A 27,660-nucleotide genomic window follows, 5' to 3' on the forward strand; every position below is an offset into this window, starting at 1 on the left:
GTCAGGTTGTCAAACGTCCCAATCCAATCACGAGTTGTTTGAACTCGGATGAGACGATGGCCCGATGAAGAGCTGCGGAGGCATCCAATTAAAGCCGGCGTCACTACAGATAAGGGTCACCTGCGCCTGCACGCGCAGCACAATGACATCCTGACGATCTCAGTATCGCTTTTGAGGGCCTTTACAAAAGACTAACAGCAAACTTCAAAGCTGTATTCATATCGGACGGCGTCGTCGGAATAGTAATTTCGACCCGGGTGATGCCGAAGCTTTGATGTGTCCTCTTTCACATTTATTTCTTTAGTCTTCTTCAATGTAATAAATGATTCACATTGGAGGCACCCACTTGGAATTGATACTAGTTTTGTCCAAAATAAAATGGCCGCAGGACAAGCCACGAATATCATCAATCATTCATATGGAAATTGCACTCAAGACTCACATTAGATCTCGCACATCCCCCCCCCCGTAATTTTTATTTTTAACTTTGACCTTGATGGTACTTTTTTAACAAAATCCCATTTGATTAACTACCTAATATGATCAGCCTTAGATAATAAAAAATGCATTAGAGTTCAAATATTAATAATTCACAGATCACATTATTAAAATATACATATACGGGAAAAAAAATGGTTGACTCGGACAGGAAGTTTAGTGACCTTTTTTGTGCAAACAAAATGAAAACAAATCATTATTTAATAACATAAAAAAGATGACCCTTTTCCGGGATGAAGAAAATGCCCGACCACTGAGAAGGTATCTGCTCCATCGCAATGAAAGTCACACTTGGCTCCAAAAGACAGAAAAAGTATTTTAATTGGAGAAACTAACATCAAATAAAACAAACAACAAAAATGGTGATTACACAACTACATGAACACGTCAAGTCAAAAGCCAAGTCTTGCCGGAACAACATAAGGTCTTTTCAATCCAAGAGGCTCTCCGGCGCAGCGTCCTTGCAAGTCAAAAAAAGAACTTGGAGAATAAACAAGACTAATCAGGGCGAGCACAGGCTCTTGCAGCTTGTGGAAAAAAAGTAAAAGGAAGAGGGCCACGACCGCGGTGCCGTCAAGCGACACCGGGCAGACTTAAGACAGGCACCGTCTTGTTCGTGCTGGCGTGACTGAGCTTAGAAAACAAGAACTGTTCGAACAGGACATGCCCGACATTCACTGTGTTTCGGGTCAACAGGATTTCTCACGAGAATAGAAATAATAATAAAAAAAAAAAAAGGAACTGCACGCTCAACTTTAAGCGCAAGATACATTTTCAAGGGGTTTCTAATTGGTGGCCATTTTCCTGATGTTCATGATCAACCTTTTGCAGTATTCTTTGTGGTCCACGGGCTTCACGTCCATCGCCGTCGCCTTGATCCTGGACTCGTCCTAACAGACGACATCAAAATATGGGCGACTTTTAAACGAGCAGGGCTTTGTTTCCGCCGGGCGCTACGACGGTTCAATTTGAGTAGAAGGGGTCCGAAAATTCTGCGATTGGCTGGCAAGCCCCGCCTACAGTTTAGTTTGAATCTCGGTTCAGGACTTCCTCTTTGGGTTTGAAATGTTTTGAAGCGGAAACATTTGATTGGGTTGGGTTCAGTGGGATTACGATTCGGTGTAGGATGCGATCAGATTCTTGTCTTTTCATGAACGTCTGTGCTGTAAATTCCCTTCAAGGTTTTTAATTATTCATTTTTGGTTGATCCCCTTAACGCCAAGTTTTTTGACGACTCGCGCCGGACTGATTTTTTTTTGTTGACTGGCAACAAGTCCTAGTAAGCTTTAAAATTGCAAAAAAAAAAATTGACCCAAACATGCAAATTCAATATTTTCCAAGGTGGCTAAAAGACAATCCTTTTGTGAACAAAATGACTCTGGATGAAAATGCATCCCGATGTAACAATAGTGCAAATGTGTATGACATACAATGGGTAATGGAATATTTTAATCCTCCACTACAAAGTGCTGAATGTGACAGCAAACGGCGAGGTGAGCCAAAATGCCAAGAGCGCCCCCGCATCCGTCTAGACGGCAAAGGTTAGCAGTTATTCCTCGCCAGTAAACAGGTTGTGCTCGTTTTGTCTCCATTAATCCCCTTAAAAAAATCTCAAGCTCGACTTTGGTCTGGTGCCCACGTTCAAGAACGAGCGTGCCGTGCCACTGGCTTGCTAATTATGATGCAAGTGGACGCTGGATGCAGATGACATGACTGCAAAATGGCAGCATGCTTGAGATCAGGATTGATTATTATTACTATTATTATTTATCATTATTTCTGGTTGTTGGCATCGAACGACCTTTAGATATGCATACTGGTGCCTTAATGGCGTTATGATGACGTCATGCTTCTCAAAAGCGCAGCTGTAAAACAAGCTAAAGAAAACTTAATTAAAAAAAATAAAGGAAAATAAAGTTCCTCTAACTAGCATTTTGCCCACTGTTTTACGTGTACAGTACATCATATATCATTTCTTAGCACGTCAAATGTGAAAAAATGTCGTTCTTTCGACTTTTTCTCTACGCTACACCGGGAAGAAAAAGTTTGGACAGCCTCGGGGGGAGCGACGCTGATGACGCTCGCCGCCACACAATGGTTGGCCGGCGGTGGCGCAAAGGAGCTTTTTGCAGGTGTCTCTGTTGAAGAACAGAGTGGCGTTTTGGCAACGGGAGCGACACACTGGCCCGGTCTGTGCCACGCCGGCGGATCCGGCCGCTGGCTGGGCTCCAGACTTCCTGCTCAGTGGGCCCAGCCCAATCAATTCTTTTATGCGCCGCAAAACAAAACTCTGTCTGTGTGACTGCGACAAAGCTGCGTGTATGTATGCGCGTGAGTGTATGTGTGTCTTTCTAAAAGTCACGGAAAATGAGCAGCATTGGCAACGCTTGCCGTACTTACGTTATACGTTTCCAGCTTGACTCTGGTGCGGAACACAAACGTGTTGAAGTTGACTTGCTGGAAGACCTCGTCAAAGGCGGCTTCGTTCTGAGGACAAAAGAATTATTTTGTCGGGTCGGACGGTGGCGCAGGTTTCTAGCTCCAAAACGGTGTCTTACAGAGTCCTTGAGCTGTCCCAGGTATGCTGCGTTTTGGCCCAAAATGGCCTCGGCGCTCTCCTGGAAGCAGGTCACCCACTGGTTGTCGCTGTAATCTGCAATATTGGCCTGGTGAGAGAAAAAAAAATAGGTGAGACGCTTTAGCATCAGGCGTGTCCGGTTTATATTTTGGTGCCCAACAGATGCCGGCTTGATTCCACAGAAGAAGAACGATTGTTAAAGAGACATCTCAGGTGGAGGACAAACGTTTGCTTATTTCAGCATTTCTGTGACAGGGACGTTTTGTCTCAATCTGCTTGGGGGCATTTTTTTGTACAACAGCATTTATTTAAATTAAAAAAAAGAAAAATAGCATGCACATCAAAATGTCTCGGGCCTGAGGGAGCCCGATGCTGAGTCACTCACTGCTAGGATGAGGCGGTACTTGAAGTTGGGGAATTCTTTGTCGCACTTCTCGCAGCGGTACATGCCGTTCTGCTGGTCCAACACCTTCTTGTTGCACTCTTGGCTCGGGCACGCCTGATAGAGGCACGACTCTTTGCGCATGTACACGATGGTGCCGACGCAGGTGAAATAGTCGGCCTGAAAACGAGCCAAAAAAAAAAAAGTCTTCAAAAAAGGTTACATGTCAAAACTGCTTGTGCAGTCTCCTTCAACTCTTTCATGACCTTTCAACGCTGCAAGTATGAAGAAGAGCGCAAAATCTTTTTTTTTTTGCGCACTGGGTGCGGCGCGTCGGTGCAGCAGAATTCTAATGGCGCTGATGAAATGAGCGCTCGCTGCCTCTGTGAGCCCGAGAATGGCGGCTGCACATAAATAGCTTTTAGGAGACATCCCTCGTCGGCATGGGAAATATCCAAAGCGGGTGGGGGGGGGGGAAATGGATTTCACATTCATAAATAGATGCGCGTGAAAAAGAGCGGGGGTGCGGAAATGAAGAAATGAAAACTGGGAGGGGCCTTTGCAATTTGATTTCGTGATTGTTCGACAGCAAAGCATTTGACCCAAGGAAGTGATTGATGTCTTGAGTTTAGTTAGTTTATCCCAAATGTGTTTGATTTATTTCTTTTTTTTCCAAAGACACAACTTGAAATGATGGTTGGTGTCCCGCCCATTCCAATCCCTGTCAAACCTTTAGCCCACGTTGAGATTTTTCAAGCGCTGTTCCAAACATACAATTTGCTCCAAATGAAAGCGACTTGTGGCCTGGGCACATAACTTCTTCAAAATGGCGGTCAGACGATTACCGGTGCATTGTATCCCCCCCCGCCGAGTCGGCCTTGGCGGGGGATACAAAAGACAGGATTACGCCAAAGGCAAACATCCCCCCTTGAGGCCCATCTCATGTTCCCCTTTCGGAGCCATTGTGCTGTTTGCACGAGTGACATCTAATCGTAATTAACGAGGAGCGGAAAACCGAAATGTCGCTTTAGATGAACCGGGAAAGACAAATGAAAAGTATGAAGTGTCAGAGCTGACAAAAACGTGACGTGTCGGCACCGCCTAAAAATAGTCCACCTATTCACCACGGTCTTTGTTGGCGGCAGGTAACGGTCACCCTTGGCCACGTGGAATTTTGCGCCGCTGACACTTGGTGACAGGGCCAATTAATCGCGGCGGACTTCCTTGGGGGAAACAAGGTCTTTGGAGGCCTTGACCACAATGTTTGGCTCGACAGCTTCAGCTCAGCTCTTCTGTCATCGCACGGGAAGAGCGCGAGCTTCCAAAGGCCGGGGGTCGACGCCCGCACGACAGCCGGCTAAATGCGGTCTCGGCGAGGAAATACGAGGACGGCTTAAGCAGCATTTTTGGCAGCCCGGCTGACAGAGGAGCTTTAAAAATTCCAACTCAAAAAGAAGCTTAAAGGTGAAGCAATAAACCCAGAATTAACAACCTAAAGAGTCAAAAGCTAACACGGTTCCTATGTGGACGACCTAAAACAAATCAGTGGGCAGATGCTAACACAGCTAGCAAGCACTCAAACTAGCATGAGAGTTACCAACGATGCTACCTAGCAAACAGCTTCACTCAAAACTTTATCATTGAATTGAGATTATGTTTTTTCCTCCAAAATCTCAAGAGCGATCTTTGCGCCCCGCTTGGCGTGTCCGTGTCATCGCTTCCCAATTTGCACGTTCCCGAACTTAATCCCTCCCCTTCAACGTATTGTGATTCCTAAACGAGCGCTAAATCTGGTTAAATGGCGTCTGCTAGTGCCGCAGAGCCCGGCCGTCATTTTCCGCTCCAGTTGATTTACACACCTCCGCGAACACCGTTTCCCTTTGCAGTACAAACAAGCGGCGAGGAAATTAAAGAGCACATATTATTGTACTTATCCACGGGCGGTAATTTCATTACCGAGGGCAAAGAAGGAACGGGGGTGCATATGTAATCGATAGCAGAGATAAATGTGACTTTGAGCAAGAGAAAACAGGCAGACTGAGAAGACAGCAGATTAATGAGCTGGCGGAGCAGATCGGGAACCTTTTCAGTATACATAACCTACCGCCGCCGCTGCCATTTAATAAGACGGCGGTTAGAAAGAATCATCGGCCCTGCTGGCGGAGAAGAACCTTTGTGATGTGACAAGGTTATGACGAGGAGGGACTAAACATGTGCGTCGGCCTACTTGTGGGCGAAGGTCTGGAGTCCGGAACACTCTGTCCTTACGCAAAAAAAAAAATAATAATAATAATAAATAAACACGCAGGCCGTGTACCTTCTCTCCATGTCCCAGGTGCTCCGACTTCACGTCAGACAAGGTCTTCCAGTTGGAGTTTGCCATGCCGCCACTGCCTCTGGACTCGGTCAGAGACTGTCCTTCCATGCTATGGCCTTCCTTGTCAAACCTGGGGGGGGGCGGTCGACACATTAGCGCTAAGCAGCGAGGAAGCTAATGTTCGATTCCAGACGACTCGTTCAAATTTGTGACACTGCCACCTGTCATGTTAATCCAACCTAAATGGAGGTAAGGTGTCGAGCCGAGTGGCAAATTGCGTGCTACCCTGACAACTCGAGTGCAATCCTTTCCACCAGAACATCCATTTTGCGTGATGGCTTTGTGGAAAGCGAAGGCTTGAGAAATAAATCAAGAAAAGAGGGATAGCAAAGTCATCCAGGGTCGGGCTTGTTGTAGCCACATCAAAAAACCCATTTTCGCACAGTGTCCTCTGTAATCCGGAGAAGACAACAGCGAGAAAAAGAAGCAGAGAAAAAGTGGTTGGGGGGGAAAAAAAAAAAAAAGTTTGGAGAGGAGGGGACAGTGCAAAATGGTTGGCGGGATCAAAAGCGTTGGCTAATGTGTTGGGCCACGAGGCACAGCAGCACACAGGTCGGGTTGTAAAGACACGGCTTGCTCCTCAAGGCGAGACTAATTGAATGCATCCCTATTAATGCGACCGAGTGTTGCCGAGGCAACGGGCCAGCTGCCGCCGTCCGCTTTTTTGCTGACTAACGCCAGCAGACTAACACCACATGACGACGTTGAAATTTGAATCAATTGGAACTTTGTCTTGAGGAATAAATATCGGTGCTCTGGATTACAAGACTTGGTCAAACACAATCGATGGCATCGGCGTGCGGGCTACACGGTGAAAATGAGAAGTGCGCGGCAACAAACGGGCGCGTCGCAGTCACGCGACAGCGACTGCATGGAGACAAATGAGATGCGGCAGAAAATGCGCAGCTGTCATTTGAAAGTGGGTGAGGAACTAGCTCGCTCGCTCGGCTGCCGGTTGTCAAGATACGCGCCTGCGCGCCTTACACGTGTCCGACATTGGCGTGCGGAGGGATGAGGAAGGAGCTGAAACTCATGCCTATTCTGATATTCGGCTGATTAAAATTCCAGTAACTGGTGAATTTAAAACAGATTGACTACGTTGACAAGGATATTAAAAAAAAAAAAGAAATCCACCAAAATGTTGATTTAGTGGGAGCAATAAAAAACAAACATGTAAACAGGAAAGAAGGGCAAGCATATTTATTGCATGTACATGCCGTCCCGGACAAGCAGTCGACCGCACGCATGAGCGCATTCGCACCAGCTTGCGACCGCACTTGAATTTTGAAACGGCTTTCGCTTGTACACGGGGGGGGGGGGGGGGATCCAGCATAAGTAAATGGAGTCCTTGAGCACAAGTTCAGCCAGCGCGGCTTTAATAAAGCTATAATGTTGGCGCGGGAATAAGGATGGAATAATTACAAAGCGCAAGGGTCACCGGACTGAGGCGAAGGCGCCTCGTTTTCTTCTTCACGGCAGGCGAGTGAAGGTCGGAGTGACGGCGAGGCTGACAAGAAACACTCGCCCGGCGTTGCAAGCTTTTGACGCCATCGGCATGTGGAAGTAAGTGAACACGCTTGCCTGTTTTTGGGGCTGTGAGGTTGTTTACGAGATGTGCTGTTGTCACCTACTGGCAGAAAATATCAGGGCATGTGTGACTTTTCACAAAGGAAAAAAAAGAAACTCGCTTTGGTATAATTGGAATTCAGAAACATCTCTTGCTGCCCAAACTTTTGTCTTTGACATTTCCCATGGCCTAAAGGATATTGACAAAGTGCTTTTGGAGTAATCCTGCTAAGAAACAAATAAGAAAACAAACCAACCCGGGCAGAGGCGATTAGCAAAAGCAACTAAGCTAACACGTTAGCGCTTGAGTCAATAACCAATTGAGCAAAGACAATTTTGCGGACGATTGTCCCGAAGGAGTGTGCGTGACGCCTCGGCGCTAACAACACAATGGCTGCTGAAAGGAGCCAAGAGTTGAGCGACTCCCGAGCCCGATGGAAAAGAACCATCACGAGAGTCACTGGGAGCTTAATTGATTTGCTCCTCTTATTCGGTTTTCCAATCAAAGCGAGGAGGATGAGTGTGCGGCGGCGGCGGCCGCGCCGAGACCGAGGATTATTAGAACGGCGGCAAAGCGCGCCGGCCTTGGAACGTCTGAATGAAACGAGCACAATGCGACTTTGAGAATCACAAGACTGGATGAAAGAAAGAACCAAGACCTCCTTTGAAGCCTTTTCTCGCCCAAGCCGCCTTTCCTTCAGTTTGGAACAGCTGATTTGGTTTGTGAGCAAGCTACGTAATTAGCCTGATAGCAACACAGCGCTAACAACCGATGAACACCGGGACGTGAGCATCGAGTCTGGACCCGATGGGTGTAAAGGCAATTTGGAGCGAAGCACAGAACCTGTCATCGAACAAATAGAGCGAGTTGAAAAGTCCGATTTAAAAAGTGCTCTTAATTTGCCTCCTACTTAGCCGCAAAGTAGAGTCACAGCTCTTTTGTGATTGAGCAGATAAGCTCTCGTGATCAAGTGGAAAACACTCGCGGTGCAGATGGAAGCCAGCTGCAATAGGACCCAAATGGAACCGACTTTATCCGATTTTTGTTTTTTTGAAATTGCTCGGATGTAGACGGTAAGCGATTTCCCGAGGTGTGTCATCCATCTCACCAGCCTCGAAGCTTGTAGGCCTCGGGGATGTCCGGGTTGATCATCATGCTGCTGCTGAAGGACACGGAAAGCGAGACGCCGCCAAAGTCGGACAGCTTGGCGCTCTTGATGGCCACCACGGGCTGAGAGCTGCCGTCAAACTTCTCCGCCTGCACGACGAGACGGGATAAAAAGGAAACGTGGCGAGTTGAGGTTTTGAAACATTTAGTGAGGCATTTTTCCATGAGTCATATTGTGTTAGTGCTGCTTGACAAAACACAATCATAATAGATTGGATACTTGAACCACCCAGACTAAGTGAAACGTTTTAGTTGGATATTAGCGGGACACAAAGTACTTGAGAACTGAAAACTGGTAAACACAAAGCAAAAGTGTGCGGGGGGGGGGGGATTTTTTTTCTTCGCTCTGCCTTTGTAAACAAATAAAATCGGGCAAACTGAGCACAGTCCCCATGAGCGGAAGGTGAGGTCAAAATCTGGAGAGACAATATACAGCGCTCAATAACATGACATTTCGAAAGTGGCGTTCTTAGCACAGAATGAAGATGAACAGCACAGGGATGAGCAGGAAGATTTCTGCGGTCAATGCGGATTATTGAATCCGAAAGCGTGGATTTATATTAAGATAACATTGATGTGTTGATTTGGGAGATGAAAATACAGAGGCAAAAAAAAATCTAAAAATGGTTCCACCTTACCTCTTCGCCCCACAAGGTGACGTTCACCATCTTGCCCGAGGTGTCCATCAGGTTGAGCGTCCGCTTGGACACTTCCCGGTTGGTCTTTGTGGTGAGACGGGTCACCTCGTCCACGCTCTTGCACACGCCGATCACGTCTGTGGGGTGGGGGCTCGGTGGTCAACGGCAAGCCGACGACAAAGTCAGTGGTTGACTCGACGTCTCCCTCACCCACAACGGAATCCTTCTCCTTCTTCTCCAGATCGCCGATGGAGACGAAGTCGCACTGTATGACGGGGACGTCGCAGTCATCCTCGCACGGGATGATGGAGGTGTCGCCGTTCAACGTGATCTCGTAATCGTTCTTCACCGAGGTGTACTGCTTGTTGGCCACCTTCAGAGAGCCTTTGGACATGTAGTAGACCTGAGATGCAAGGAGAAGGTGTTATGGAAATAAAACTTTGGACCAACTAAGAAATTAGTTGGATGAAGAATCCCACCTTGCCAACCTCGATGAGGTCAAAGAACTTGTCGACTTCTTGGTTGAAGCCGGTCACCCTTATCTCTCCCTGGAAGCGTAATCAAGTGGAACCTCACAAGGCGGAATATTTACGTACTCACAAACGTACACTAGGAGCACTCACGGTCTCGTCCACGATCTCCATGGAGAAGAGTTTGCCGTCGCCGCGCGAGTTGCTCCACGTGCGGATGCTGCTCTTGTTGGTGACGCGGACGCGGATGGTCCATCTGAGGAAAGGAAGACACCTTTACTTACTCGGGATGGTATGGAACCCGTGCAGATGTTTTGGCGAGCACGTACTTGGACAGGTATGGGTTGAGGCTGGCGATGGGCACGGGTTTCCCGGGGCCGCCCGGCGTGCCGGACGCGACGGGCTTCTTCCCGAAATCTTTGCCACCCGCTCGGTTCACTGGAGGGAGGGAGGAGGCGGAGGAGGGCGCTAAATGGCGTGTGAAGAAGAGCGGAGTGAGATGTACTCGCTTGATGCTGCGATGACCTTTTTCGCAGCAGTCATTTTGGAACGGTGACACAGAACGTCGTGGGAGAGACACACAAGCTTTGTTTCACGCCTCCGGTTCATTTTGATTCGAGAGAGGCGGCTTACTGTTGCGCTCATGGAAGGTGAAGTTGTTCGAAACACGCTAACATGCTAATGTGCAGTCTTTTAAGCTCTCACTATGACAACTCAAAATTTACGAAGCAAGTGCGGCAGAAGATATAAACAGCCAATTACCCACTAACCAAACCAAATGATCCAAAAAAAAAATTTAAAAACGTCATCTTTTGCAATTCTGCCACAATAAAATGCCATTTTGAAATTAATTAATTCATTCAGCCTAATTTTACTCGGGGTCACGATGGAAGTACTCGAAGAGTATTTTTTCTTCTGCGTGGTTCTTGATAAAAACATTTTCAGTGCTCCTGTATTAGAGGATACACGGTATTGGCCACTTTTACTTTATGGAATGTTTTCTTGCAATGATAGCCAGAATGTGCATTTCTAAGCGGGGGGGGGGGGGGGGGGGGGGCAAAATAAATGTCATCAATGATCATGTAAATGCGCAGCTGGTGACTCAAATGCAGCAGAAGGAAGCAGCACATTTAAAAAAAAAAAAAAAAACGTGCGAGATGACAGCCTGGCATTGCGCAAGATGATTCACAGAACAGAGGCGAGTGTGAAACACTGTTACCTCCACCAAGGGAGCGCTAAAGAGCAGTCCAAACACGTGAGCCTCCCCCGTTTTGACAATTTTTTTTTTTTGCGTGCAGCTCACGCAGAGGATTAGAGTTCAAAGTGTCCGCTTAAGTCCTCCCACTTGGCCAGCGGCTGCACATGCGCTAATTAAGCCCTGGGCTCGAAGCGCCGACAATGACCGCGCTGATGAGGAGGATGCTCGCCCCAAAACTCAATCCCCCCTCCGCATGGCGGATTAGAGGGATGAAGAAGACGCTATGACACTGGAGAGCTAAGAAGATGGGTGGGGGGGCACTCTGAATAACTTACGGTACAGGTTTGGCAATGAGTTTGCGTGGTAGGCGTGCATTCAAAAGACACCATTTAAAGAATTATTTAGGTCATGTGACCATTTTTGGAACCCCAAAACTGGAGAAATTGTATCCAAATGAGTTGTAAAAATGTCCTGCCTGGCACTGTATTGCGAAGAATGAAGAAATGCTTCCACCTGCTGGTTGACGTGAAGTACAAACGCATTTTCAAGTTTTTTTTAGTGTTTCATTCCTAATTATATCAGAGGTTGGAGACCTTCTTGGGTTTTTTTAAAAAATGACATTTCTAGAGTTTCTAAGAACACTACAATACACTATTCTAATGTAGATAGGATGTTAACAGTGGAAATATTTAGTTAGTGGCATTGCAAAGAAAGCATAATTCCAATGTTATCAGTGAAAATATTGAGTTAGTGGCAATGCAAAGAATGCATAATTCCAAACCTTCAAACTTCAATATCATCTTTGAAGCATTTCAAGGAAGTAAGACTCACGGTCATTTCCAATTTGAGCCTGAAGTGGAGGACGGCTGACGGGGGCAGCCGGGGTCGGGGCCTGCTGGGGGGCTTTCATGTGTCCTGCACGCATTTGAGACACTGTTGAACTGATGAAATGATTTTATATTCAAATCCTTTGAAGCGTTACCGTCGCTGTAGGGCATCGGGTTGCCGATTTTGCAGTTGACATCTGCCGCGGACCTGAGGATCTCGAGCTCCAATATGATTACCACACGGCTGACGAGAAGATGAGAACGCGCAAGATTATCTTCCGTAATTTTGCACCCCTATTGCCAAATTCTTACCGGTCATCCTTGAGAATATTGGTCACGTGTCTCTTGAGAAGGACAATGCAGTTGGGGGCCAGCTGGTTGTCTTGGGCCATGCGGTTGAGTTGCGTGCAAAGCATGAACGCTGCGTGAAAACAAGAGAAAAAATATGTAACAACATCAAAGCGACGGACTCGGGGTAACATAATCTGGAAGAAAAAGAAAAAGCACTCACAGGACATGGTGTGTCGGCCATCGCTCATCATCACGCGAAAGCGAGGTGGGCCGTTTCCACCCTCAATCTTACGGATGCTCTGAAACAGAAGAGAAGCCGAGATTTATCAGGATTTAGGCTTTTGTTAAGGGGGAGACCTTGAGAAACCTTGATCTATAATATCAAAGTCAAAGTCAAAGTCAGCTTTATTGTCAATCTCTCCACATGTCACAACACACAAAGAGACCGAAATAACGTTTTTCTCTATCCCACGGTGACGAGACACATAACACGATAGACATACATGTACGCGACACAATATAAAAACAAGAAGGCAAAAATTCTAACAATCAATAGGAAGAGTGATGAATAAATAATAAATAAACAGATAACACAATAAATAACGGAGCCAGCAAGCATAGCGCAAAAGTAAAAAACATAAACAAAAAGGCACAAACAATAAATAAGAGTAATAACAAATAATAAATAATAAGAGCCAGTGTCAGCCATTTTCTGTTAAATGCTCATCCACTACATAATTAACCTGGTTAGCCACCTGTTACTCGAATCACTGTGTGTTCAAGTTAGCAGATTTCACACTGAGTCAATTGACACAATATTATACACTATAATATATTAATATTATAGAGGGATTTTTCCTCATGTAAAAGATGTGCCTCAGCTTATTATAAAATTATGAAATGTGTGTTAAAGCTTTATACTCACCACCAACTGAAGCACTGCGTCGTTTCCACCATTTCCACTGGCCAAGGCCTGGAAACGAACAGCAAATGATGTGTTGAAGCGCACAGTACGTTTCAAAACTTACATTTAATTTGACTTCATGTAAATGTAAGAAGTGAATGTTTTGGACACGACAGACGACAACAACAACAACATTTAAGACGGTGTCACGTCAGAAACATTGACTAACGTCTGACTGTTTTAAGCTAGTTTCGTTGTTACCGCTAAACGCAGCACAAAGGAGCGGAAGCAAAATAAATGAGGCCAGCCATACCTCTATCGCTCCTTCTGTCAATTTGATCATTTCTGCGAAGATTCGGTTGTGTTGTTTAGGATAATTATATTTTCAAGAAAGAGTTACACTACGGGCTAGTGTTCTTGCTTCCAGGCAGTGAATAATCACCAATGGCGCCAAAGCTTCGTCTGTCCCGCCAGGCAGCGTTTACTTCCTTCTTCCGCTTTGGTGAACTGATCCTGTTGCAGTTCAGCTCGGTCATAGATGACGTGTAGAAATGAGGCTCGAATGCGGCGGAACTGATTTGGGATCAGTAAAGTGACGGAGCGAGCAGAGGCGTACTACGTCACGAGGACGCTTTCAATGACCTGGACAAAGATTGGACATTTTCATTTCGGTATTGTGTAATTTTCTGCGGACTTGACGTTTAAATTAAACAGGATAAATGGAAGTGAGGAGGAAGAAAGGAACTAAAAGTATATCAAGACAACGAGGCCACATGACAGATTCTTCAAATTCAGCCACATTGTATTTATTTGATGTATTTTATAATTACACAGAATGGCTGATATGAGATTCAACTGGCCATACATTTAGACATCTGAACTAAAACTCCCGCTTGAGGCATACATATTTTTTTATACTTTAATTTGAAAAAAAAAAAGTAATTATGATTTTGCATCTACACCAAAAATATTTGAATAGGATATTCACACAATGGTGGAAATCTAAACAAATGAAACACGGAATGACATTTTTCACATTTTAATCGAGCTATCTCGTATTGTACACTTATTTTGTATAATCACAATGCTCTTGCTCTCTCTTTTTTTTTTTTTTTTTTTTAAACCAAGTGGCATCTGAACACGAGATCGTCGCTACTTGGGAGGGCCTCCCATTTGATTCATATCACTATGCACCTCATCTTTATCCTTACTCTTTTTTTCTCCTCTCGGCAAGACCTGCGCGTCAGGATTGGGGTTGTTGACGACGCCCATAAAAATCGGCACTTTCGTCTTCTCCTCCACGAGGGCGAAGAGGAAGGGGTGGTTCAGGTAGAAAATCGGACTGGACGAGCGTGAGATGACGACGGTGGTGGCGGCGGAGGCCTCCGCCCCCTCCTCGTTGATCTCCATGGCGGCTTTGTGCTGGATGCTGGACACCAGTAAGGGCCCGTCGGCCATGTCGGCTAGGTTGGGGCTGGAAAACATCTCTCCGAGGCCTGGTGTGGAGGACAAGGTCGGTGAAGGTTAAGAGTTCAGATTGACTTTTGCACAAACGTGACTTACCCATTTTGGTGAAGACCTCCTGCAGCTCCTGAGCGTACTCCAGCTTGAATTTGGGGACTTTGACGTGAACGACTCTTTGCTTGGGCAGACGAGAGTAAACGCTGGAAATATTCAGCTTAGGAGCAAGCGAGGAAATGTTGACGTGGCCGGACATGGGCATGATTACTAAAAAGCTCATCCCCCTCACAAACGGGAAGCTTGCGACCTGCGCGGGGGGAAGAAGAAAATATGTCATAAAGATGTAAATCCATGGGTTGGAGGATGATTTGTTTCTGATGAGTCGGAGATGAAAGCTGCTAAGACAACTATAGTCGTCTCACTCGCTCAATACTCGATACTGAGAGTTGTGAAATTTCAAGTCCGATGGAGAATATCAGCACAGAACTTCTCACCTGGGACTCGAGTTCACTGTCGAAAAGAAAACTCAAAGGATGTTTGAAATTTTCCATGATGTCCACGTTGACCATCTGCTTGTCGTTCAGGAAGAAGGCCCCGGTGGTGGTGGCTTGCGGGTCGAAGCGAGCTTCCCATTCACCTGAGGAAAAAAACAGCGAGGACTTTGCGGTTACAGAGAGCCATTTTGTCGCTTGAGATGTTGGTTGACCTTTGAAGTGGACGGCGTTGATGAGCATGAGCAGCATGTTAGGCGGCAACGCAGACAGGAAGTCCTTCATCTTCCCGTCGGTGGCGTTTTCCACCCAGCCGTTGAGCTGCTTCAGGTTCTCCAGGACGGCCGGCTCCGAGTCGTACAGGCGTTTGGATTCCACGAGGAAGTCCTCCTTTGGAATAAAGCCTACAACAAAAATGTACGTTTGATTTGAAATCTACAAGAATGAATAAAAGTATGTTTTTTTTAGGACCTTGGCGAAGGAAGATGCGGGTGCCGATTTTCAGGTCGCTGTTTCGGAGCAGTGTCAAGACGTGATTGACGGCATGGTGGTAGCACGTGATGGTGTTGCCATGGAGATGTTGCATCAGCAGTTCCTCGGTCTCGTTGACGGCACCTGCGGAGAAAAACGGGTGACGGGTTATGAAATCTGGGTGTCGTACGAGACAAGCAGATGGATGAGGAGATGGAGAGCCAATTCGTTATCATTGTTTTGGATTTTCAGACCGATTCATCGATTATTAAGCTAATCGTGAGTGACGGCCCCGATTTGATTACGGTCACAATCTTACCAAGAGCCAACTGGGAGAGCGCCAAAGCGATGCTGAAAGGCGATATCATGACATTGGGCTGCTCGGGCGTGGTTTTGAGATGCTGCAGCAGCTCCATGCCCAACTTCTGAACGGCGGCGGCGACAGCATCGCTGGTCTCCGAGTTGCGGCCGATGACCGCGCAGCCCTCGTCCTCCTCCGAGTCCTCCTCGTCGGGTCCGGCGGTTGACAGACTCGGCTCTGGCGTGCTTTCGTTTACCTGGACGGCATTTTGACAAAAGTTAATTCGGGACAAAAAAAAAAAGTAGATTCAAGTTGTGTCCTAAAGTACAAGTTGAAAAACAGAAACGCACTTTGTACCCATTTCGATAACATTTTTTTTTTTTTTTTTAAATCCACACAATTTTTATTTAAGCCATTTGTTCCTGAAGCGTTGCTAATATTATGAACTGAGCTACAATTAAAAATGCTAAATTAGAAAATAATGACAACATACCTTTGTGTGTGTTTTTACGATCAGGCAAAAAATGTTGCCACCAAACAATTCTCCTCGATAATTCTCATTTCAAAGAAGGATTACAAAATAATGATATAATTAAAAAAGAAAATACTCAAGTACAAAAATACTGACAGTTACAAAGTATTTATAGTTCATTCCTTCCTACTGACCTTTTGGCTGGGATTCAGGGGCAGCGATGGGGTCGACTCTTCTCCTGCCACCTCAGCATTCTGTTGTGAAATTAAAATGTGAATTTTATGATATATGATGATATTTGTGGCACATGGCCGACTTACAGTCACTCCTTGGTTGTAGAGACAGATGAAGAGGAGTGTCAAGCGAAGATCCATCTCCTAACGAAACGTAGCTTGTAAAAAAATTTTTTTTTTAGTCCAGTGCACAAAATGTTCCAATTTGGGGGGGGGGGTCAAAGTACATAAGATTTTTTTTTTGTTAGATTTTGCTGGTTTTAGAAAATCATTCTAGTCGCCCAACTTGTGGGAAACTAAGTTACCTGAAACATCAGAATCCCAAACCAGGTTTCAGATCAATTTCTCGATCCCAATCACATTAAATCTTAACTTTGACTTCAAGAAATGTCCCAAAATCGAGAAAGCATCGAGTAGTTTAGTTGTGCGATGGGTCAGTTTGTCAGGCCGTGGCCTCGTGTCAGTAAAGATCAACAAAAGCAGAGTAGACATCCAACACGCTAACATTTTCCATAGAGTCCAATTTTTTATCTTACCTTAAATTTAAATTAGTGTATAAAAAAAATAAGTAAAAAAAACAAAACAAAAAAAGCTGGCGTCTTGTCCAAAAAAAGGCGCGACTGAGCGCAGATGGCGGAATTCCTGAAAGTCAAAGATTGGTTGTCGCACGGCAAACGGTTAAAGATCAACCCCCATTGATCGGGGCCTCATTGTAGCCACTATTTGTAAACGCAGCACTCCGAACCTCCAGCACGGTTAAATATCAAAGCTGCACGACTTGAGAGAAATACAATCTTAACTCAACGACAAACGTTTTTGCTTTTTGCTGGGAAATATGACAGCTCGTTTGGAAACGTCAACACAATGGGGCATAAAAAAAAATGTAAAAAAAGAAATCAGGAGTCATATTGGATTTTTCCCAGAAATGACGAAACACTTGGTTAAGGAAAGGCATTTTTTTTTTTTTTTTTTGAATGGTCATGACGAGTTTCTCAATTAAAAGTCCTATTTAAGTAGTAACATGAGAACACATGACGCTCCTCTGCAAACACGCCATGGCACTTTGACCAAAATGATTCAGCATGAGTAAAATACAAAATAAGTGTTACCACGGACCTCTTGCTCAATTTGGAACAACAAACGTGAATTTAAAACACGACACCACTGAGTCAATTTGTGATTATTGAACTTTAGTGAGAGTCAAAAAAAAAAAAGTTACACTGACGTGTCAGGGGATTTGAGATTAGAAAAATACGATAGACAGCAGAAGCATACAAAGTAACGCAAAAATCCATTTGAAGTGTTTTAAGAATGTGTTTTCTGTACAATTGACCTTGAATGAATAATTTTTGCCATTTCCTAAAAATGTTCAAGTAGAAAATCTTGGCGCGGACCATCGATACGGTCAATACTGTTCGGGAAAACAATCAAACAAAACTTTATTAGTGGATTAAAATCATTCAAGCTGAGCATTGAGGCGAGGCAGGCTTCACTTGTTTTTAGACGAAACAAAAACACTAAATAAAGATTTGATCTAGAAATACTGCATAGTTTAGTCAGTGCATTACGGGTAAAGGGTAAGTAAAAAAGGTGACCTTTTTTTTTTTTTGGTATGTCGATTTTCGTGGTGGGTTGTTCGAAACGTACAACCGAAACATGAATAAATGTGTATCATTATATATATTAAGAATTTGTGAGTTACATGTTTTTGGGCTTTCTTAAATAACAGTTCCTCTGAGGTTTTATTTGCGTTCGGATTTGCATCCAATGCTCTCACGGGCCGGGCCGTAGGTTGGCCACCCATTTGGAATAAGACAACATAACAAGTGGTCCCTGAGCAAGTCCGTTTTCAAACAGCATCACGGACAAGGTCCAAAAATAATCGAGATAGATTCGTCGGATTCCTAAAAAAAATGCTTTTAGAAGATGTACGGGAAGATTTTCAATGGAGCGGCGCTCGTTCAAGCCAGCAAGCGGATGGCGCCGTTGTCCGAGCCCAGTAGCAAGAGCCTCTTGGTGGGCAGCACGGCCAGGCTGGTGAGCGTGCCGCGGAAGTTCTCGGAGCTCAGCTTGGTGCTGCTGACAGGGCTGAGCGAGATGTCCGCCACCGAGTACACGCCCACCTTGTTGGCCATGGTGCCCGTCACGATCTCGGAGCCGTAGAAGTCCAAGGCGTGGACGGGGTCCGACTGCGACTTGTAAACCCGGAGGGGCTTGATTTCTAGGTCTTTCCACACGGCGAGGGTGTAGTCGGTGGACGAGCTGATGACCAGGTTGCCGTCGGCCGCCTGGAGGGTGACACACAAGAGCCAAAGTCAATTACCTACAGAATTACGATCAAAACTTTCGATCCGTTTGATCAATTGGTTGCCGATTAATCGTTTTATTTCGATTGATATCAACTCTGAATTTGTCGGTTTTCCACTTCCAAAATGTGAGAAAAACACGCTGCGCTAAAAATGAGACAAAATGTTGTGTCGGAAGCCTTTTCGACACGATTGACACTCCAGGGCAGAACGCATTTATTTTATTGTATTTTATTTTTAGCGCAACCCCCGTAGCAGGTTATTTATTTATTTTTTCTCTGTTAGAAAAATCTGTTTTGATGACATTTCCTCACAAAGCTGTCTGCCCATTGTGCAAGTTGTACTTTTTTTTTTCCTCAATTGAAAATCACGTGGCCCTGCGTCATCAGAATCTGAGTTTGAGACCGAAAAGAAAACGGTTCGTCATCCAGTGTTCCGACACAAACCGAGCGAATGCACGTCGCTGCTTGTAATCTGAAGTCCGGGGGTGCCGACAAGAGCCGCCACGCTCCTTCTAATGAGTAACTTGTGTCCATATTTGCATAAACCTGGACACTTTAAAAGCACAGGCACAATCCTTGACCCAATCTGGGGTTAAATAAAGTTTGCTCATCCTTTTGCTCTGTTGACAGCAGATTGGCTCGGTACAACATTCGCCCACCCTCCCTGCATCCGCAAGTTGCAATCCTGTCAAAATAAAAGCTAGCTCTTTGATCTAAAAAAAAATAAATACTGATGAAGCTCCAAAATAAAACAATTTGCGACGCTAGTTCCTGACAAAGTTCTATGCCATCAAATCATATGACTGAAAAATTGGATTCTTGAAACAGTTGAACTTTTGAAGATGACACTCAACATGTATTTTTCAAAGGATTATTTTTTTTTCTCTCGGCGCCTGGCTCTGGCGGTGTGACCCGGGGTCCTCCATCCCACGCCTTGTTCAAACAGAAGATGTTTTCAGGGAAGTTGCAAAAAAAAAAAAAACTCACATTCACTCAAAAAAAACACATCTGTTTCGATTTATCTGAACTAAATAAATTATGACTTCCCATATAGTCTGTGTAGCTTTTCATAAAATTAAATAAACGCATTAATGATTGTCATTTGGCCAGCACGGTGGTAACTTCCGTGGTTCAATTTGTCATCCACACTCATGCTACCTTCATTTGGAGGATGTCTCCCTCATGCGCAGGCCATCCCCTCAGTACCAGGCCCGTGCGGGCATCGAGCAGGACGATGAAGCCGGACGAGAACCCCGCCGCCACGGTGCGTCCCGCCGGACTAACGGCCAGGTATCGGATGAGCCCGGCGCTTATATTGTTGTAAGCCAGTCGAAATTCATGCTGAGCGGACACAGAGGGGAAAATTCGTCACTGTCGAACGGCGGATTTTGACTCGAGGACATTAATCTCGAGGGTTATGCGTTGGCGCCGATCATTTAGTACCTGCAATCCCGGCTTGCGGGGATCAATGAAGCGGAGGACGGAATCTGCGCTTCCGAACACCACGCTGCAGTGCGGCGCGGGCATGGTGGTGACGGCCGTGATTGGATTCTTCCCATCCACTGCTTCGTATGAGCGGATCTGTCTCCCTGGGACGAGAAGAATCAAAGAGGCAAGTCCGATTGTAACCTTTGTAGCTTCACGTGACTTCGACATGAGACGCGGGGAAAGGTTCCCATTTGTCCCTCACCCGTATACTGGTCCCAAAGGTGGACGGTGCCGTCGCAGCTGACCACCTCCTGCGAAGCCTCCAGTTGTCCGACGTAGAACACCGACTTCCTATGGTCCGTATACGTGAGCCTGGCTTCCACTTCCTGCGTGCCGTCGCCGCGGTTATAAAGTGGCCACAGCTTCACGGTTTTATCTTTACCCCCGGAGAGGAAGTAATCCTCCCCGGCCAGCGGCGCCAAACATTTGGTGGCGCCCGAGTGACCCGGGAAGCTCTGCAGACGTATCTGGTGGAAGTGGAAGTGGGGGTCTTGATGGTTAAGGCCGATTTCGTACTGCCAGTAGGCCAGCCAGTTGCCCTGCAAGGAGCGTCCGCTACGAGCTAACTCCTGCTTCAGAGCGCTGTCCTCCGGAGGGGGGCCCGTCACCCAGGAGGATGAAAAAGGGGCCACCCCGACGGACGCGCTCGAGATGGCTGAGGTGATGGTCGCGGTGGCGTTAATGGCGGCCGTGTGGTTGGAGCGTCCCCAAGAGCCGGCCAAACTCATGTTAGGGCTTGACACTTGGATTCGGTTCCCGACAAGATGGCTGCCAAACGTTCCCGACTCGGGGACGGGGTCTCCGAGCGGGTTGGAATTAGAGAGGGAGGGGCCGCAGCCTGACAGTCGACCGAAATCCGAAGAGGAAGACGGCGGCATGTCCACTCTTGGTGCTGCAGGACTTACGCTTTGGTGGTACGAGGAAGCCAACTGCCAGACCAGCTCGTGGTTGGGAACCACTTTGCGGATCGCCATGTCGCCTGCGGAACCCACAAGATCTGTTTTACAAGTCCGGCGCTTAAAAAAAAAAAAAAAAAGAGGCGGTCCTTACCAATGAGGCAGTAAAAAGGGATATACGAGGCATGCGCCATCTCGGCGCTAAACACCGACTGCAGTTCCTCCAGTACGGCCAACTCGTAAGTCTCACTGGAATCTTCAGGTGTGCTCACGTCCACCACCGTCACCTCCCCGACGACCCTGCGGGGTGCGCTCTCCATCTGCAACACAAATGAATGGAGAAACTAATTTGCCACAAATACTCTCTTTCCCACTCCTTCCTTGTCAGGTACTTCCATTCCAAGTTCCTGTTTATTTTTTTCTTAGCCACGTGCGCCATTTCTTAGAAAGCAAGCCACGACGGGACCCCGCTGAAAGTAAACTCGGCGAGTAAGTCGCTTGTGAATTCCGAACGTGTACCTGAGGCCGCAGAAAATGCAGCAGGGAGAAAACGGCAAAGAAGCGGCGCAGCGTGTCGGCCATGTGCTGCTGCACCATCTCCCTCCCGATGCGCAAGCAGATGAGAGCCATCAGGCTGAGGGTCTTGAGACACACCACGGTGCGCGTCTGCCCCCCGCTGGGGAACCTGGGCACAGCAGGAGGGTGCGAAACCAAACACAAGGAAAGAAAATAATAATTCCCTCGCAATTGTGAATGAGTCTCTTACCCCATGTGGGGGTTGGTGAGCAGGTCAAGGAGCGGCAGTAGCACGTCCCGATTGATTTTCATCAGCATGTCCATTAGCGTGGTGTCGGAGAGGAAGACCACGATCTTCTGAGTCAGCGCCACAGCTCCCAGCAGGCTGGCCTCCTTGCGCGTGTTGAGACGCTGCGAAGACGGCGGAGATACCTGCGGGCCTTTTTTTTACTTTTACAGTCCGTGCGTCGGATTGAATTTGCTTAGTCGGCGGGATTTACCAGGTATCCGATGTACGGCAGGTATTGATAGGTGAGCACGGGTTCGCCGTAAAGCTGAGCGATGTAAATGAGGCAGTCCAGCACGGACGCGGCGGCCCGGTCGCCCACGACGGGTCTTTTCTCGTAAACGCTGCCCATTCCCACGCTCTCCAGGGTGCTCTCCTCAAGTCCGGGACTGACAAAATGATGACTTTCGGGGCCTGCGGGAAGCAAGGTGACGCTCGTGGGTTGTTTTGGAACGCTAGCTTTGCCTACGTACCGATGTAGCAGTTGGTGAGCAATCTCAGCAGGTTCCTGGCCACGCATCGAGACGTCACGGTCGGTCCAAGTTTGGCAGAGAGCCACCGCACGGTTTTGCAGACTGTGTCTGTGGAGAGATTTTTTTTTTTTGAAGGGGAATTTAAGTAAAAAAAAAAAGATTTTTGAATGAATCATTTCATCCCAGGCTCACCTAGAAGGATTTTTTGCTCCTTGGCCAGCGATTCCTCTGTTGGATCCTGGTCAGCCTCTTCCACCTGCTCACCCATCATCCCTTTATCGGTTTCTTCCAGTACCATGGTGCTTACAAACTCGCTCTCCAGATTTGCCACGGTAGTGCCTGAAACTTCCGTGAAAGCGGAGAAGGAGAGCTCCAGCTTGGGGGTTGAAAGGTCAACCGCCGGCACTTTAAGATCATTGGTGGTTTCCTCCTCTTCCAGTTCTGCTCCCTCCTCTCCCTCGCTGGCCTGTTTCAGGTCCTGGCTGCTGTCAGCTGACTTAAGACTGGCTCGATCCCGCATGGAGTCGGCGTCGCCCGACGAGAGCTCGCTTGCGCTGCTTTTGTCGCTCAGCTTGCCCACGCTCAAGGACTCGTGGTCGTGGTCCTTGGCAGCGGAGTTCTGGTCCGCCTGTTTCCCGCTCTCTCTCGCTTCGCTGTCAGCATAAAATTCATTCTGGAAGTCCTCGGCCTCTGAGAGAAACACCTGGTCGTTGAGACTGATGCCCGAGGAGTAGTCGACCAGCCCGGTGTCGCCGACCCCCCCGCTGGCCCCGCTGCCACCGCCGACGTTCCCGCTGACGGATCCAGATGAAGACCGCGCGTCGCCGGCCTGGAAGCCCTCCTCTTCCTCCTCTCCTAAAGTACAAGTCGCACTCCGCATCCCTTTGCAAGCTTCCCCGGCCGAACCGGAAGTCCAGCTTTCGAAACCGGTCAGGACCAGCAGCACGTGTGGGAGGAGATTAGACAAGAAGGCCTGCAGGCCGAGCCTCACGATCAGCTGCAGGACGAAACAGTCGGTGTAGAGATAGAAGCGTCCCCGTAGGCAGTGAGGGTTCTCGAAAACATTAACCAGTGGTTTTAGAAGGTACTTGTTTGCATTCCTGGGGCCCAGGACTCTGGAGATGGGTTCGAACAGGTACCAAGCGGCGTAGACGGCGGTGGACTCTTCGAGCATGAGGGCCAAGACGAAGGGCAAGAGGATCTCGAGACCCTCGGCCGTGATGTTGCTTCGCAGGAGCGTTTCTAACTGCTGCCACAAGTGGAAGACCACGTCCCTTCCGTGAAGGTTGCACACCGTCTCCATCTTGGCGTGGTAGGAGAAGATAAAACGATGGAGTGCCGAGAAGTAGGACGGGAAAGGGAACGGAGTGATGAATGCGTTGAGTAACTGGGAGGGCGTTGGAGGGGGAAGGCCGTCACAGATGGGTTGGTAGTCGAAAAGAAGAGGGCGTCGACACCGGTGCCTTTCTTCCGAGTGCTTCTCCGTCGGTAGCAGTTTCTCGAGAGCGTGATGTAAAGAAAGCGGGACGTCCCGGAAGCCGAGAGAGCACATTTTCAAAACGGCCTGGAAACGCTGTCTGAGCGGGGCGCCCGGTTTCAAGCCTCGGACTTTTGAGGAGTAAAATATCTCGGCGATGAGGACGCCGAGGGCTTGCATGTCTCTTTCGTAGAGCCTCGTGAGGGACGGCGGCGTTTGGATCGCTCCGAGCTCGCGTTCGGTGGCTCCTTCGGGGTGCAACACTTGGGCGTGAAGACTCTTCACCAGAAAGTTGTTCAACTTCTCCAGCTCTTCTAAAGGCTGCAGCGGGTTGAAGCCCTCAGGGAGAAGAATCTTGACGTTCTCTGTGGTCACGTTGCCCTCCGCGTGCTTTTTGTTCACCGGCCCACCTCTTTGGAGAACAGCGCTGCGCAAACCAGGTCCAACCAGGCTTGTGAAATCACCCGAGAAGGAAGTCGGCGAGTTGGACATGAGATGCGCCGCATCTCCCATCTTCCCGCCCGTCGCATTGATACCGGGCGGTGGGACGGAGCAAGCGGCGGAGTTCGATGATCCCGTGGACATTAACGAGTCCAGAGCTTCGGTAGCTTGCTCCAGGTCTTCGTCTCGGTCTACCATGGTCCAGCCGGTGGATTCACACCCCGTGGACTCTGGCACCAGTCCGTCCACAGAATCGGCCGCCGTGTCGATTTGCGGGATGTATAGAGAAGGCACGTCGAGGGCGGCGAGGCCGACGAGTGGAGGTTCTGCCGGGGCGTACTGGGAAGTGGATAAGCGAGGCGGGTGGGGCTGGTCAAATAACTGGACCACGCCAAAGGTGGTCAGATGGGTGTGGTTGTCCACTAGGTGCAAGCACACATTCTTGGCCTTGACTGCGTCTTTGCCCGACAGCTTGTAGCCAAAATTAAGGTCGATCCAGTGGTGCAGGTTCTGAGACACCTCCCTGCTCTCCAGGAGGCGCCGATGGACCTCGATAAACTCCTCGTAAGACTTGCACCAGGAAGGCACGTCCAGGTCCGGCATGTCGGGGTGTATTGATCGGAAGATAGATGGGTCCGTGTAGAACTCGGGGATGCACTCGTCGGGGGTCCAGCTTTGCATGCGCTCCATATTGGAAGGGTATTCATTGGGTTCCCACTGGGATCTCACGTGGTTGCACAAAACCCATTTGGGCGTCTGCCGGGCTTTGTAGACGTAGTACGTGATGTCTGAGAGAACGTCCGATACGTGATGAGGTACGTGGAGGTGGTCCGGTTGCCCGGCCGCACCGCCACCGTCTCCCCCGACACCGCTGCCCACGGCGGCCGCCAAAGCCTCTTTGGTCATCTCGTAGGTGAAGTCCAGTTGCTTATCCCCCTTGTTGAGTCTGAACTTCGATCTTCGGAGGTCCCGGAATTTTCCAAACGGCACTGTGAAATCCACCACCCACGGCAGCACCGGGTGGTAATTTGGGTCTCCCGCTCGTCGCCCCGCCAACCTGTTGAGCTCCATCAAGTAGCCAAAGTTACTGACCCGCCCGTGGACCCAGTCGAGAACTAAAGTTTTCAGCTCATCAAAGCAGTCCTTGCAAAGCAGTTCGTTCGGCCGGCCGGAACATACGTCGTCGCTCGGCGGAGCGCTTTGGGGATCATCGGCGCTCGGAGAGTCCAGTTCCTCATAATGGGCAAGGTTGATCTTAAGTCGGCTGCAGAGCTGCTCGTCCACAGCTACGTCCAGCGGGGAGAGGTCCCCGCAGGACAGACCCGCGGCGTGGCACGCCTGCATCGCTGTTAGCAGCTGGTAGATAATAAACAACACTTTGGCGTGACTGTTGGCGAGCTTGGCCGGGCTGAAGGACACGATGTCGTGGAGTGAATACTGCGTGTACGGTAGAACCACGTAGAGCATATCCGCCGTCTCTAGCAAACATTCCGCCGATAGAACATTGGGACACGAATGGTCCGATTTCGACGGCAAGATGTTTTCCTTTTCTTTGGCCGGGGAGAGAGATGGTGAGACTTTTTCACATGAGATGAATGTCGAGTTGAAGAGTTTTTGAAGAGCGTGTCGGACCGCGTCCGCGGCCACCACGTGCATTTGTTCGCTAGCTCCGGCGTACGGCTGCACAAGTCTGGAGTGGGCTTCACGCCATAGATTCCTGGAGGAGAATAATTAAGAAAAAAAAGTGAGGTATGCTTTGACTAAATATTCGGCTCGATTCTGATATTTACATTTACCGTAATTTTCGGACTATAAGTCGCAGGTTTTTTTCATAGTTTGGGTGGGGGGGGCGACTTAGACTCAGGAGCGACTTATATACATATATATGTTTTTTTCACTTTTTTGGGCATTTTATGGCTGGTGCGACTTGTACTCCGGTGCGACTTATAGTCCGAAAATTACGGTAAGTCAAACATAAAAAAAAAAGAAGACTTTTTTTTTGTCCTTCAGTACCTGACATTATGCAGCGACACGTGCTGCATGGTGCTAACGTACGACTCCTTTGTCGACGAGTCATTCAGTTGAAGACACGGGTCTCGGACCAGTCTGTAGCTCAGCTTGCTTTTCCTTAAACCTTGCACGCACACTCTCGTCCAGCCGGGAGGCAGCTTAGCCTGGGAACACTGAAGGTATGTGCGCAGCTCCGCTTCGCTGATACTTTCCAAGCGGACGAAACGCAAGAGCTTCCTCTCCCGGAGGGCCACCAGCCAGCGCACGGGCACCAGGGCGACAAGCTCCTGACGACGCGGCCCGACGCTGAGCTGCCGCCGGTCGATCCCCAGGTCCTTTTCCACGGCGCCAACCAGCCAATCCATTGTGACGTCCTCAGAGCTGCTGTCTGGCTGCATTCACGTGTAGACAGGTCTCTTTAACCACAGCGGGACATTTAATAGCTTCTCACACATGTCCTGAGAAGATAAGGGGGGAAAAAAAAAAAGGGACGTAGTACAGGAGCTCACATGATGCGCTGTAGATATTCACTTGTATTGCGTTGAGTCATTGAGGTCATTTCCTACTTCTTTAATAAGAAACGTGGTGTATATATTAAACATAAAACACACTTTATGGATTGTTGATGCTAATTTCTTCATCAGGATCTTTTTTTTTGAATGAATATATTTTTAAATATTCTAAAATGTATTTTATCCATAAGCAAAGACCCACCCCAAGACTGAATTTAAATTCAAACAGAATATAAATGATTAACTGTAAAGTCACACTTTTAAAAAAAAAAAATGCATTTATTTACAAAAACGAGAAGCAGCCTTGAGCTTGGAACGAGTTAACATGAACGTCAATTCATACAAACCAAACAGTCACGTTAAGCATGAATATAGCACGCTTTGATGTACTTGGCACAAAAAAATAAAAAAAATTGTAAAGATTAACTCACCTGGAAGATCTTTGGAGTTCTTCACGGCTTTGTCGAACGTCCCAGCTAGCGTCAAGCTACCGACAGCGAGTCGTCTCAAACTTCGGCATTGTAGGTCCGTTGGGACATTTGACCGCCTAAAGTGAGGCCAGGCCCGAAGGGCGATGACTGTCAGCGCCGTCTGATGCGGTATGAAGACGTGCGTCAGCGACCAAACGACGTCCAACTTGTCAGCGTTCCTGCTGAATGCGAGTCGGGGGCCATGTTTGGAGAAGCCGCATGTCACGTGACACAACACCAACCCAGTGTCATGTGACTCACGTGACTAGTAAGAAGCGGCAGATTTTGGGCCTCGCAGTGTAAACCAAAAATAATGTACGGTTTACAAACATATCTGCATATATTTTTATTTATTTATAAACCGTAAAGCAATCAAAATGTACTAAAATGGTTTGTTGTACTATTGTGATAATGTTATTAAAACGGATTTTATCCAGGGGGGGTGATAGGAGTCACT

The 27,660-nt window shown here is 47.7% G+C and overlaps 3 protein-coding genes across 6 annotated transcripts; all 3 read right to left on the reverse strand.

Annotated features, from left to right (window-relative positions):
- Positions 1-801: 801 nt before the first annotated feature.
- On the reverse strand, positions 802-13,377 carry rpa1 (replication protein A1). Of its 2 annotated transcripts, none has more exons than XM_061281442.1 (17): positions 13,211-13,377; positions 12,919-12,966; positions 12,214-12,292; positions 12,015-12,123; positions 11,858-11,946; positions 11,707-11,790; positions 10,007-10,145; positions 9,831-9,933; positions 9,687-9,755; positions 9,418-9,610; positions 9,208-9,344; positions 8,511-8,659; positions 5,776-5,905; positions 3,462-3,638; positions 3,057-3,164; positions 2,899-2,985; positions 802-1,388 (listed from the first exon to the last, which is right to left on the reverse strand). In XM_061281442.1, the coding sequence occupies exons 1-17, from the start codon at positions 13,238-13,240 to the stop codon at positions 1,284-1,286; spliced, it is 1,836 nt and encodes a 611-aa protein (XP_061137426.1). In that variant the 5' UTR covers positions 13,241-13,377; the 3' UTR covers positions 802-1,283. The 2 variants fall into 2 exon arrangements, with proteins under 2 accessions (XP_061137426.1, XP_061137427.1); XM_061281443.1 differs by having other exon boundaries at positions 10,007-10,115; positions 13,211-13,376.
- Positions 13,378-13,685: 308 nt separating this feature from the next.
- On the reverse strand, positions 13,686-17,183 carry serpinf2b (serpin peptidase inhibitor, clade F (alpha-2 antiplasmin, pigment epithelium derived factor), member 2b). Of its 2 annotated transcripts, none has more exons than XM_061280781.1 (9): positions 16,863-17,183; positions 16,414-16,470; positions 16,288-16,347; positions 15,640-15,877; positions 15,321-15,464; positions 15,065-15,253; positions 14,853-14,995; positions 14,461-14,665; positions 13,686-14,393 (listed from the first exon to the last, which is right to left on the reverse strand). In XM_061280781.1, the coding sequence occupies exons 2-9, from the start codon at positions 16,465-16,467 to the stop codon at positions 14,050-14,052; spliced, it is 1,377 nt and encodes a 458-aa protein (XP_061136765.1). In that variant the 5' UTR covers positions 16,468-16,470; positions 16,863-17,183; the 3' UTR covers positions 13,686-14,049. The 2 variants fall into 2 exon arrangements, with proteins under 2 accessions (XP_061136765.1, XP_061136764.1); XM_061280780.1 differs by having other exon boundaries at positions 16,414-16,484; positions 16,863-17,182.
- A 312-nt stretch (positions 17,184-17,495) lies between these two features.
- wdr81 (WD repeat domain 81) lies at positions 17,496-27,450 on the reverse strand. 2 transcript variants are annotated; one of them, XM_061280779.1, is made up of 12 exons: positions 27,165-27,450; positions 26,225-26,637; positions 22,486-25,928; positions 22,294-22,401; positions 22,035-22,234; positions 21,785-21,966; positions 21,538-21,703; positions 21,173-21,338; positions 20,325-21,101; positions 20,078-20,223; positions 19,793-19,975; positions 17,496-18,614 (listed from the first exon to the last, which is right to left on the reverse strand). In XM_061280779.1, the coding sequence occupies exons 2-12, from the start codon at positions 26,617-26,619 to the stop codon at positions 18,288-18,290; spliced, it is 6,093 nt and encodes a 2,030-aa protein (XP_061136763.1). In that variant the 5' UTR covers positions 26,620-26,637; positions 27,165-27,450; the 3' UTR covers positions 17,496-18,287. The 2 variants fall into 2 exon arrangements, with proteins under 2 accessions (XP_061136763.1, XP_061136762.1); XM_061280778.1 differs by having other exon boundaries at positions 26,225-26,679.
- Between the last annotated feature and the right edge of the window lie 210 nt (positions 27,451-27,660).

The sequence above is a fragment of the Syngnathus typhle genome, linkage group LG6 (genome assembly GCF_033458585.1).
Source record: "Syngnathus typhle isolate RoL2023-S1 ecotype Sweden linkage group LG6, RoL_Styp_1.0, whole genome shotgun sequence".
Classification (NCBI taxonomy): Eukaryota; Metazoa; Chordata; class Actinopteri; order Syngnathiformes; family Syngnathidae; genus Syngnathus; species Syngnathus typhle.

Coding starts and splice junctions, on each gene's coding strand:
- rpa1 (XM_061281442.1), bottom strand. CDS start 13,240: ATGATCAAATTGACAGAAGGAGCGATAGAG. Junction 9,345..9,417: donor GGAGAAGGATTCCGTTGTGG/GTGAGGGAGACG, acceptor CCCACCCCACAG/ACGTGATCGGCGTGTGCAAG. Junction 3,165..3,461: donor AGTACCGCCTCATCCTAGCA/GTGAGTGACTCA, acceptor TTCTCTCACCAG/GCCAATATTGCAGATTACAG.
- serpinf2b (XM_061280781.1), bottom strand. CDS start 16,467: ATGGATCTTCGCTTGACACTCCTCTTCATCTGTCTCTACAACCAAGGA. Junction 16,348..16,413: donor TCTACAACCAAGGAGTGACT/GTAAGTCGGCCA, acceptor ATTTCACAACAG/AATGCTGAGGTGGCAGGAGA. Junction 15,465..15,639: donor GCTCTCCCAGTTGGCTCTTG/GTAAGATTGTGA, acceptor TTTTCTCCGCAG/GTGCCGTCAACGAGACCGAG.
- wdr81 (XM_061280779.1), bottom strand. CDS start 26,619: ATGCAGCCAGACAGCAGCTCTGAGGACGTCACAATGGATTGGCTGGTT. Junction 21,339..21,537: donor TGCATTTTCTGCGGCCTCAG/GTACACGTTCGG, acceptor TTTGTGTTGCAG/ATGGAGAGCGCACCCCGCAG. Junction 18,615..19,792: donor GAGACATCCTCCAAATGAAG/GTAGCATGAGTG, acceptor GTCACCCTCCAG/GCGGCCGACGGCAACCTGGT.